Raw genomic sequence first — 11,743 nt, 5'->3', positions numbered from 1 at the left:
AAATCCTCATTCACAATCCAGAGACTGGTCTGCATAACCATAGTCCCACAACTTGTTTTTGACAGGGACACTTTTGCCCAGGACTTTTTTTGATAGAAAAAAACCCAGCAGCAATTCATTTGCATATTAGGCCACATACCCCTGGTGTCACCATTGTTTCATACAGGGCTTTTTTTGTAGAAAAAGCCCAGCAGCAACTTATTTGCATATTTGGCCACACTGCCTGAAGCCAAGCCAGCCAGAACTGTGTTCCTGTGCATTCCTGCTCATAAAAAGCCTTGCTTATGCCAGAAAATCGCATTTCCTAATGGAAAATCCATAGAGTGGACTTTATACCGAGAACTGCTATTCCACACAGCCTGCTAACCCCCACCCCGCCCCTCAGTATCCATCCCAATCATAGCAGTTTGGCTGACAGTAATCCTAAACAGCCAGTTAAAGCAGCTTGGCCTCCTTCAGCTCAGTGGGGACATCTTCTGAGTCAACAAGTTTAGCATTGGGCTCTAAATCTGAGAGATGTCATTGGTCAGAAATGACAGGAAATAGAAGTCTGGGAAGAGAACTGAGAACAAGAAGGCACCTTATGTGGAAGCCAGCTGAAGGCTTTAGCTCATTTGGTAAACAAGGGACCAAGCCAGGTCTCCTGCTCAACTTTTTATAAAGCTGAACCCAGCCCAGCCCTTCTGGGATGTGGCTTTCTGAGCGGTGAAAAGGCCTTTCGGGGAAGGTGCTCGCTCACAGTTTGAAAGCAGCCATGGCGCAGACAGGATTTCTGATTTTCCTTCTGGTTGTTGCCCTGCTTTTGCTGGATCAGGCGACTGGACAATCGAAAGCCAGGAAGCACAGCAAGCGGAGGGTGAAAGGTAAGCAACAGGAAGGGGAGGGAATGAAAATGATGCTTAATGGGCTCTTTTTTAATAAAAAAGAAAGTATTCATTTTTATTTTGCCACTGCACCACACTGGCTCTTCATGTAAAGGACTTGTCAACTGGTTAGTTATTCCTTACAATGGAAGCTGCCTCTGAGGTGCCACTGCTCGGGCCTTCTATGGTCACTGTGACTAGGAGATGGTTTTTCTTTTAATGGCACAGTATGTACAATGACTATGTGACTGGGAGCACATCCGAGTCCTGAAGAGAATGCCACTTAGGTTTGCACAGAACTTAATGGATGTGTGATCCCAGATTTAGGGGGGAAACATAAACTTAGTCCTGCATAAAGCCCATTTGAGATCACCAGGGCAAGTGACTTCTAATACCATCCTATTGTTTTCAGCAGCCTGAATAGTCCTGAGCAGGGCTTTTTTAAAAAGAAAAGGCCCAGCAGGAACTCATTTGCATATTAGGCCACACTCCCTAATGCCGTGGCAGCCAGAACTGTGTTCCTGCTATAAAAAAAAATCCTGAGTAGCATAAGTTTGTCAGAGCTTGGAAGCTCTGGTCAGTACTTGGATGGCTGGTTGTGAAGGTGCCATGGTGGCACAACTATTATATTGCTTTCAGCAGACTTTATCTGGATTGGTGCCATCTGAGCTTCAGCAAGCTCACCAGAGCTGCTAATTGGGATGCTTCTGTAGCAATTAGTTTTAACATTGCAAGACCTTTGAGTCGTTCTTTATTCTAAATGTCCTCCATTTGACCAGCTTCCCAGGTGCATGGGAAAACAGAACTGACAGTCATCTCTGATTACATAACATGCAGCGTAAGGAGGACAAAATCTGATGAACATCTGGTCAAGAAACTTGAGGACAAGCTAAACCATCTGCCATGAGTTGTAATGAGGATTTATCCCCAGGCCCTAGAGTTCTGCAACGTTCAGCTGAGATGTCTGGCATTTCTACCGTTCAATACATCTATTTGATGTCACAATGTGATGGGTGAAGATATATTATGTCTGACACCAATCTTTGCCAGGACATTTTATTTTTATTTATTTTATTTTTATTTATTTTATTTTTGCAATTCAGCGGTGTTCTTTGAAGACAGTCATATGATGAAGAGGGTAGAGCTGAACACACAAACTAGGAAAATGCCATTACTATTGAAAGGGTTTTTTTCACCACTTTGTATGTCTGATAAAATTTACAAATCTCCCTGGCTTCTGCATGAACCATCCCCATAGAACTCAATGGAGAACTCCTATCTATTGCCTTTGCACACTTGTAGGCAGGGCTTTTTATGAGCAGGAATGTAGAAAAAGCCCAGCAAGAACTCATTTGCATATTAGGCCACACCCCAATGGAACCATTGTTTTGCACAGGGCATTTTTGTAGAAAAGGCCCAGCAGGAACTTTTTTGCATATTAAGCTACACTCCCTGACACCAAGCCAGCCAGAACTGCATTCCTGTGCATTCCTGCTTGCAGGAATTCATGCATATGACAGCATGCCAACCTGGAACAAAAATCTGGCTTGCTTGGTGTTTCACCATCTAGCATTCCCTTTCCAACCCAGAGTCCAGCCCTGGAGCTTGGAGCTTCAAGACGTTTCCTGGCCAGAGTTTTGGGTAGGATTGGCAGCAACCTGGAGAAGAGATACCAGAAGCTTTAATGGGATGCTGTCTACCATATAACTTTACTTACCTCCCTGCCAAGAAGAAGAAGACGATGATGATATTGGATTTATATCTCACCCTATACTCTGAATCACAGAGTCTCAGAGTGGTCACAATCTCCTTTACCTTCCCCTATCCCCACAACAGACACCCTGTGAGGCAGGTGGGGCTGAGAGAGCTCTTACAACACTCAAGGACAACACTTGCAAGAGTTATAGCTGACCCAAGGCCATTCCAGCAGCTGCAAGTGGAGGAGTGGGGAATCAAACCCGGTTCTCCCAGATAAGAGTCCGCTTGCTTAACCACTACACCAAACAGAGCTTTGCCTGCCTCTTTCCACATTTTAAGCCTCTATTAAACGGACGGGACATTTTTTCTTCAGGTTTTCAGCAATGCTAGAATTGGTGAGCAGGAGAGAAAGGGCTAGATGGGGAAATAATGTGAAAGCAGTATCATGTTCTTGGTATCCACTGGCACAAAATCCTGGACTTTGTAATTTAATGAAAGTTATAAGAGTTCTGTTAGAGATCAGTAATCCCAAGCACTGCATGACCAGTCCCCATGGTTTTCTGAAGCCAGTTTGTGAAGTCCCTTTAAATTTGTAAAGTAGAAACCTTCCTGCACTGTTTTCCACAACTAACTGAGCACCCTTAAGCAGAATCCTACTCAGGTCTATTCAGAGAGGCTTAGTCACTCCCAGGAAAGTGGACTTAGAGTGACATTGGAAATGTATGCAGTTTATTGCATGCAGATGTGTTGATTCTGTTCTTTTGACTTATTTCAGAGAAAGATGGTGACCTAAAGAGTCAAATTGACAAGCTTTGGCAAGAGGTCAACTCCCTGAAAGAAATGCAAGCACTTCAGACAGGTACCACTGGTTTTTTTTCTCTTTCTGCTACAAGAACATTTAGAAAAGCTACATCTGCAAAACGTCTCTTCCCACTGACCAGATTCCCTCCCAATAGGACTCCAGGAAATACGACTGCTCTCCAGGTGACACAGATCAGTTCCCCTGGAGAAAATGGCTGCTTTGGAGGTGGACTTGATGGCAATATACCTTGCTGAGATCTCTCCCCTCCTCAGACCCCATCCTCCCCAGGCTCCACTCTCAAAATCTCCAGGTCCTTCCCAACCAAGAGCTGGTAACTTCTCCTCCCAGTCAAGAGTATGTCACTAGGCCTGTTCACAAGTTACAGTGAATGTGCATACAACCTTCATGTATACGTGTGCATCCATTTGTAAAGAAACAGTCAACACGCATTCACCTTAAATGTTGAACCAGGGACCGATACCTGGATAAATGTGGGGTTTATATCACATGTGCTAAAGATGCATTGAATGTAATGTGAAAGTTCTCAACACACGCATGAAGAAAAATCCAGTTCACCCTGTACACAGAAGCCCAGTCCACTGGTTACAGTGAAAGTACATACAATGCACGTCCAACGGGAAGGGTGGAGCATTCCCTTATACGTATTATTGCTGCTGCTCCGAACCATTTGAGTGATCACATACAGATCTCCCCATGTGACACGTACTTTGGTCAGAAGTCTCTAGCAATTTTACGGGAGACTCAAAGCACATTGGTGGTGGGACGTGCTGTCAAGTCACAACCAACGTAGGGCCACCCAGTAGGGTTTGCATAGCAAGAAATGTCCAGAGGTGGTTTACCATTGTTATCCTGGGTGTTCTCCCATCCTAGAACTAACCAGGGCCAACCCTGCTTTGCTTCCAGGGTCTGATGAGTTTGAGCTAGTCTGAACTATTCAGGCTGCTCATGTCAACACTCCTACATACCAGTGTTTGAAGAGGCAATGGGGAGTCCCACAGCACAATTTTCTGTCTTGTTCTCCCATCCAAATATTAACCAGGGCTGACCCCACTGAGCTTCCAGTCTGGTAAGATAAGGCTAGCAATCCAGGTCAGGGCCAAAGCACATAAAGGCTGAGATCACATGCACTAAGTAATGCACTTTCAATCCACTTTCAGTGCACTTTGCAACTGGATTTTACTGTTTGAAATGGCAAAATCCAGATGGAAAGTGCCCTGAAAGTGGATTGAAAGTGCATTATTTAGTGCTTGTGATCGCAGCATATATGTGTTACAATTCTCTAGGATTCCAAAATGCTTAACACTGGATGGTTAATGCATGTAAAAATGCTTAATTTTTTTTTTAAACCTGTTAAATCACTTGGAATCAATTTTTGTCAGTTGTTCAAGGAAACAAATATGCTGATATTCTGAATGTTCCGAATGGGTTTTCCCGTAAGCAGCATTTTAGATATTTTGTCCTGCATTTATTTGCTAAGTGCTGGACTTACCTCATGCACAGTTAACTTTATTTTGGCATTTTCCAGCCCTAAGCAATGAAAAGGCCTTCAGATCCTTGCCTTTGGTGCAAGGCCAAGTATACACCTATTTCCTGATATTTTGGTCTACTCTAATGTCAATACAAATATCCATTTTCCCCTGCAGTACACCATGAAACCAGTGCGGTGAGGTTGAGGGGAACTGTTTTTTTGAACATAAATAGTTTAAATAACAGTCCTGAGTAATTTTTAGTTCCCCTGCTCCCTACTCCACCTCCCAAACAAAAACAGCTGAAAGAATTATAGACAAAATGGAGTACCTGATTGAGTTCCAATTACATTAACAGACACCAGAGCCATCATGGCTCCTGCCCTGTCAAATGGGCTCCCTGAAGCAGTGAGAGGGGGCCCTTCTTGGAGATCTTAAGGAGGCACTGCAAGACTTGCTGACTTGCCAGGGCTTTTGATGGGTTTAAATTGGCAGGCATCTTTTGATTGGGGATGAAGGGAGAGATTGGGGGGTTGTTATTTTATTCTGGTTTTAACTAGAAATTATGTTAACTATTATTGTAAGCCACCCTGAACCACAAAGAAAGGTGAGATATAAATATTTAGATAGATAAGCTATCCATTCAGCAGAGGTCAGGTGACACAACCATGCAATGGAGTTTCACCAGGCCTTATCAATAGTTTTAATTCCCCAGTCTAAGCAACATTTTGGTATAGTGCTTATAGTCTTAGATTGGGAGACAGCCGTGGCACAGTGTTAGAACATCTGTTTGGCATGCAGAAGGTCCCAGGTTTAGTCTCTGGCAACTCCAGCATATAGGACCAGGCAGGTTTTATGAAAGACCTCTGTCTGAGACCTTGGAGAACCACAGCCAGTCTGAGTAGACAGTACTGATGGCTTGATTCAGTATATGACAGCTTCAGGTGTGTTCATGTGACTGTGAAAACCCAGGTTCAAATTGCAGATGGCCATGGAGTTCTTTGGTCCAGTCATCCATTCCCAATCTAACCCACACAGGGTCACCATATGGATTTTGGGTGTCCTAGGCTAGGGTGCTCAAACCACAGGAAGGCAGGAAGATGCCTCATATGGCAGTGAAGCATAGAGGCAGAAAGGCAAGGCAGCACCAGTCCTCCTCATCCTATGCATGGTGCCAACCTCCAGATGGGGCCTGGAGATCTCCTGGTATTACAACTAAACTCCAGACGACAGAGCTCGGCCCTTCTGGTGAAAATGGCTGCTTTGGAGGGTATACTGCTGCTGATACTCCTCATTTCCCACCCTTCCTAGACTCTGCTCCCAGTCTCCAGAAATTTTCCTATCCACAAAAGCACACGCTCACGGCCAATAACTGCAAAAAGTATTTTGTATTCTTAGAAAAATCAAATAAAGTGCTTATAAGTGCATAAAAATCATGATCAGGGCCGGATCTGGGGGGGAAGGGGCAGAGGGGGTGTTTTGCCCCCGGTGCTGCCAGAGGGGGAGCACCAAATTGGGCACCTCCCCCCCAGGAGGGGGGAGAAAGATCGGCTTCTTTTGCACCGCCACCCGGCCAGCTGGAATCCCTTCCCTTGCCTCACCTGCAGCAATGATTCACTCCCTCCCAGCTGCTTTTCTTCTCTCCCCATTCCCATCTCCTCATCACCCCAGCCCCTTCCCATTGGTGCCTGGTCATACACACCTCCCCAACAGCAAAACCGGTTGTGTGTGTTGGGATGGGAGGGACGGAGGAAAGAATCTTGCAAGCTATCTCCTCCCCCGCTTCAGAAGTGCTTTCATATCGCCCCCCCCAAAAAAAAACCAGCCTCTGCTCTGCATGAAAAAGCCCTTTGCCAGCAATTTGACAATTGCAGTTAATTCCTGCAGCTCATCAAAGTAATGCAGGTGAGAAAAAAATCCAGGCTGACCATTTGCTGCTACAGAAACAGAGAATAAAAAGAAGAGTCTATTTCTCTATTCTACCTCTGGGATCCTTCCCTAAACAAGACCCGCTTGCTCTCTCCAAGACCCTCACCCCCTGTCCCTCCACCCTTTCCAGACAGAGCCAACAAGCCCGAAGGGAAGATCATGGACATGCTGGTAGGAGAGTCTCAAAGAAGTCAGTGATTGACTTGCTTTGGAGTAAGTTTTTAGGGAAAAAGGTAAAAGTCGGATCTACACGGATCTTCATGAATTCATATGATTTTTATGGTGAAATGAAATCAAACAACCATCATAGTCTTAGACTATAGACAGCACCAGAAAAATCATGCCTCCACGAAACTGTGGCGCCACAACAGTGGAAAAACAGTGGAAAAATATGTTTCCTCATGGATCCTCATGATTCGGATCCCCCCAAGCTCACCATCAGTTCTTATATCATGTCCATGGGCACAGTTTACACCCCAGAAATCGTAGATCCACGGCTTCGTGGCAGCAACATGGACCAAAAACTTGGTTTTGAACCACAGATAAGATCCTCATGGATCCTCATGATTTTTGCTTTAGACCACCCCAAGATCACCATCCAATCACATATCATTTCCATGGGCAGAGTTTGCGCCACAGAAATCGTAGATCCACAGCTTTGGGCAGCAACATGGACCAAAAACTTGGTTTTGAACCATGGATCCTCATGATTTTTGCTTTGGTCCATCCCAAGCTCAGTATCCAATCACATCGTGTCCATGGGCAGAGGTTGCACCACAGAAATCATGGATTCATGGCTTCGTGGCAGCACCATAGACCAAAAACTTGGTTTTGAACCATGGATCCTCATGATTTTTGCTTTGGATCCCCCCAAGCTCATCATCCAATCACATATCATGTCCATGGGCAGAGCTTGCACCACAGAAACCGTGGATCCACGATTTCTGTGGTGCAAACAATGCCCATGGACATGATATAAGAATTGATGGTGAGCTTCAGGGGATTCAAAGCAAAAATCATGGGCATCCATGAAGATCCATGGTTCAAAACCAAGCTTTTGCTCTAGGGTGCTGCCAAGAAGCCGTGAATCCATGATTTCTGGAGCCATGGATCCGCAGCTTAGTGGCAGCACCATGGACCAAAAACTTGGTTTTGAACCACGGATCCCCATGAATCCTCATAATTTTTACTTTGGATTCCCCCAAGTTCACCATCCAATCACATATGTCCATGGGCAGAGTTTGCACCAAAGAAATCATGTATCCACGGCTTCGTGGCAGCACTATGGACAAAAAACATGATTTTGAAACACGGATCCTCATGATTTTTGCTTTGGATTCCCCCAAGCTCACCATCCAATCACATATCATGTCCATGGGCAGAGTTTGCACCACAGAAATCATGGATTCATGGCTTCTTAGTATCAAGTATGTATGCTTGGGACTGTGGCCTTCTTTGCTGCAGATCCCAAACAGTTTATGCACTTAAAGAAATGCAAACAGCCATCAGATCCCTTGAAAGAAATGCATGCCATATTGAGAAGGGAAAACTGACCAGGGTTTTTCTCTTACTGTTCAGGTGAAGATCCTGTGAATTTAGTGGGAGATATTTGTGAGTTTCCTGCATTGTTCAGGGAGTTGGACTAGATGACCCTGGAGGTCCCTTCCAACTCTATGATTCTAGGTTCCTATCCTTTTGCCACTGCTGCACAACTCTAGAGAAGGGAATTTAAACATTAAACCCCTTCTCTGGAGATATGCTGATTCTGCTTAGCTCAAATAGCAAACAGGCTGTAGCATCCTATACCAATTCTGAGGTAGTCTTTAGGGGCAGACCCATGTAGAATGCATTACAGTAGCTTAGCCTCAAAGTAACCATAGCAGGGGTCAATGCCACCAGATTTGCCAAGTCAGGTTAGGGTATCATCTTCCAAACTGAGTGGAGTTGGCAGATTGCCAGTGCAGATAAGTCAGGATTGGAGTGATATGGTCCTGAGGTCACATTTCAGCCAACATCCTGGCTGCAGCAGTCTGCACCAACTGCAGATCCATGTTTTTCAGGCATGCATGTGCCCAACTTCAGATCAGGACTACTGTAGGGGATTGGGGGAAGGTGTCCTGTACCATTTTCAGAATCTGCAATAATCCTATAGAGGCGCAACTGGCCCTGTTGGGAACTGCACGTGTTCTGATGAGCTAAATTCTCTTCCTTTCACAGTCTGTCTTCGTGGAACAAAAGTCCACAAGAAATGCTACCTGGCGTCTGATGGTGCCAAACATTTCCATGAAGCCAATGAAGACTGTATAGCCAAGGGAGGCACTCTTGCTATCCCTAGAGATGGTGATGAAACGAATACACTCCGAGACTACGGCAAAAAGAGCCTGCCGGGTGTGGCAGATTTTTGGCTGGGTGTCACTGATATGGTCAACGAGGGGAAGTTTGTTGATGTCAATGGAATGGTTCTGAACTACTTCAACTGGGACCGCTCACAACCCAACGGAGGGAAACGTGAAAATTGTGTCTCACTTTCTCAGTCAGCTCAAGGAAAGTGGGCAGATGAAGTCTGCCGTACTCTCAAACGATACATTTGTGAATTCCTCATCCCTTAATTGTATTTGCAGCCAGGGCTGCCTCCAATGTTGCTTTGAAAAGACACAGATGTTAGGCTTGCAATCACCCATGTTCACAATAAACCAGTTAAAATGCTACTCGTAGGCAATGGCCGAATTCACCCACAGATGTTCTCATAAGCTTCCCAGACCACCAATGGCCAGGAGCCAGGCTGGAGCTCTGCTCCTTTGAGCTGCTGTAATAGTCTTAAGAAAATGGTTGGCCTTGAAGGCCCAAGTAGCTTCATTGGGTCTTGGTCTTGCTTCACTGCCCTTTCCTGTTGCATCGTAACAGGCATGCACAACTTGGGTGCCTATTTATTGTGGTTGCCACTTGCCAGGTATGTGACCATCTTCTGCTTTGGCAATCTCAGGAAGGTGCCAAACCAAGATTTCACTAAATAGGCCATCATACATAGTGGGACCCAAGGCATATAGAACTTCCCCTTTTAACCTCCCATGCTCTGCTCACAGTCCCCAATCTTCATTCTGTCCCTGCTTGCTCCCATTTTGCTTTCTATATCTGCAAACCTTCCTTGGCTCCACCCATCTTCCTGCTTGATTCCCTCTGTCCTGTATGAGCTGCCTTTGGAGAACTGACTCCAATTGGCCACTCTTACCTGCAATTTGTCATTAGAACACCCCCATCTCAGTTTGATAGCTAAAACTTCTTTAACTTATCAGAGATCTAAATTTCTTTTCAATTCCCCAAGAGTCTGCAAAAGACACAGGGTCCTTATAAAACTATGCATGAGAAGGTAATAGATACTTTAATAGCAGGGGAACGCTAGTCATTTTGTGGCTTCTACACTGGCTGGATGATGTGTAGTCTAATCTTCTACCTGTTTACTTAGAAGTAGGTCCCAAGTAAGATAATAATAGATTGCAGAATCTGATTTTGGATGCCTGTTCTGGTCTTTCTGAGTCTCAACACTTGATATTATTGCTTGCTGACACATGTATTACTCTTATAGATAAAAAGGTGCAAGCACCGAGTCATTACTGACCCATGGGGTGACATCACATCATGATGTTTTTTGGCAGAGTTTTTATGGGGTGGTTTGCTATTGCCTTCCCCAGTCATATAATACATGAGTCCAACTATGAGGTCCCTATCTTTTGATAGTAACAATCCAAGCAGCTATTAGCCACAAACTGTGATCAATACACTCCTGTTGATATTCTCATCCATCTACTAAAATACACAGCTCTCCCAATGCAAGTCCACCTCTCCTTAAAGCAGGTAATTTCTGTATCAATTTGTTTCCCATGCAGTTGGTGAAGGTTGCTGTGATAAGAGCTGTACACTGCAAGAACAATCAATGTTCTGTTCTGAAAACAGTTAAAGTCATTGACACAGCTAATATTATTAGAATCCATGTTAGGGTTTGTTATGTATCTGCTTTTTAATACTAAAAGTAATTATCTGAATTAAACTATAGTCCCATTTCCAGGATTGCTGTCTAATTTCTACAGTCTGCTTAGTTTCCTAAACATTAGGTGTTTAATGTAAAAGGCTTCCAGGATATTCAGCTGAGCAGCCATCAGTAAGGTCCCTGTAATCCTGCTATTCTTATTGGATAGTTTATTCATTGACTAAAAAGAAATAAAATAAAGCATTAAGTATAAGTGTGTGTGTTGCTGCTACAGACTAATATGGCTACCCATCTGGCATTAAAAGTAGAAGCTTGTTCATAGCCTTAAAAATTTCACTCAGTCATGAACCAATATTTCATTAGCTACAGAGAAACCAAGGAGGATTTTTTGTGTGTGTGTGTGTGGATGAATAGACTGGGACTTTGGGGTTGAATTTGTTTAAATATCAGCAAGAACCTGCTCTTGTTGTATAGATTTCAGCATTTGCCTGCTATCTGCATAATTATAGATAGCAGAAATAATCTCTCTGGAATGTAGCTTCCAACTGTGCCGCTCTATCTCCATGTTTGAATTACCCTTCCCCCCCCCCCCCTTGCAGCCTTTACATTTTAATAAACTTTCTTTTCCTGAAAAGAACAAGAGTATGGCTTTTACACACTTGATCGTGCATTGCCAGCTGTGTTTTGCTACAAGGCAGGGGGAGGGGAGTTGTATCATGCAGCTCAGTCCCAGTTGCACCTTTACAGAGAGGTGAATGTAATTGAGGTCAAGGAAACTTTTGTGATTGGGGGGGGGGGCATGATCTTCAACCACTAGGTAATCCTACTCTGTTTGGCTTTTACTGACTCATTTTTGTAGCACACCACTTGAAATTAATTTCAATACTATAAAAACTACCATATTTTTAAAACTTCTGTCTCTCCCTCACAATAAGGTACCTGCATCTTCTGGCAAAACCAGAAATAGATTGGCTACCTC

General features: G+C 44.2%; 1 protein-coding gene across 1 annotated transcript; it reads left to right on the top strand.

Annotated features, from left to right (window-relative positions):
- Positions 1-530: 530 nt before the first annotated feature.
- Positions 531-11,017, top strand: CLEC3A (C-type lectin domain family 3 member A). Its single transcript, XM_060253996.1, has 3 exons — positions 531-863; positions 3,337-3,420; positions 8,997-11,017. Exons 1-3 carry the CDS (start codon positions 755-757, stop codon positions 9,386-9,388), a joined length of 585 nt encoding a protein of 194 aa, XP_060109979.1. The 5' UTR covers positions 531-754; the 3' UTR covers positions 9,389-11,017.
- Positions 11,018-11,743: the final 726 nt, after the last annotated feature.

This window comes from Heteronotia binoei, chromosome 14 (assembly GCF_032191835.1).
Source record: "Heteronotia binoei isolate CCM8104 ecotype False Entrance Well chromosome 14, APGP_CSIRO_Hbin_v1, whole genome shotgun sequence".
In the NCBI taxonomy this organism is placed as follows: domain Eukaryota; kingdom Metazoa; phylum Chordata; class Lepidosauria; order Squamata; family Gekkonidae; genus Heteronotia; species Heteronotia binoei.
This window is presented reverse-complemented; position numbering and strand designations above follow the sequence as displayed.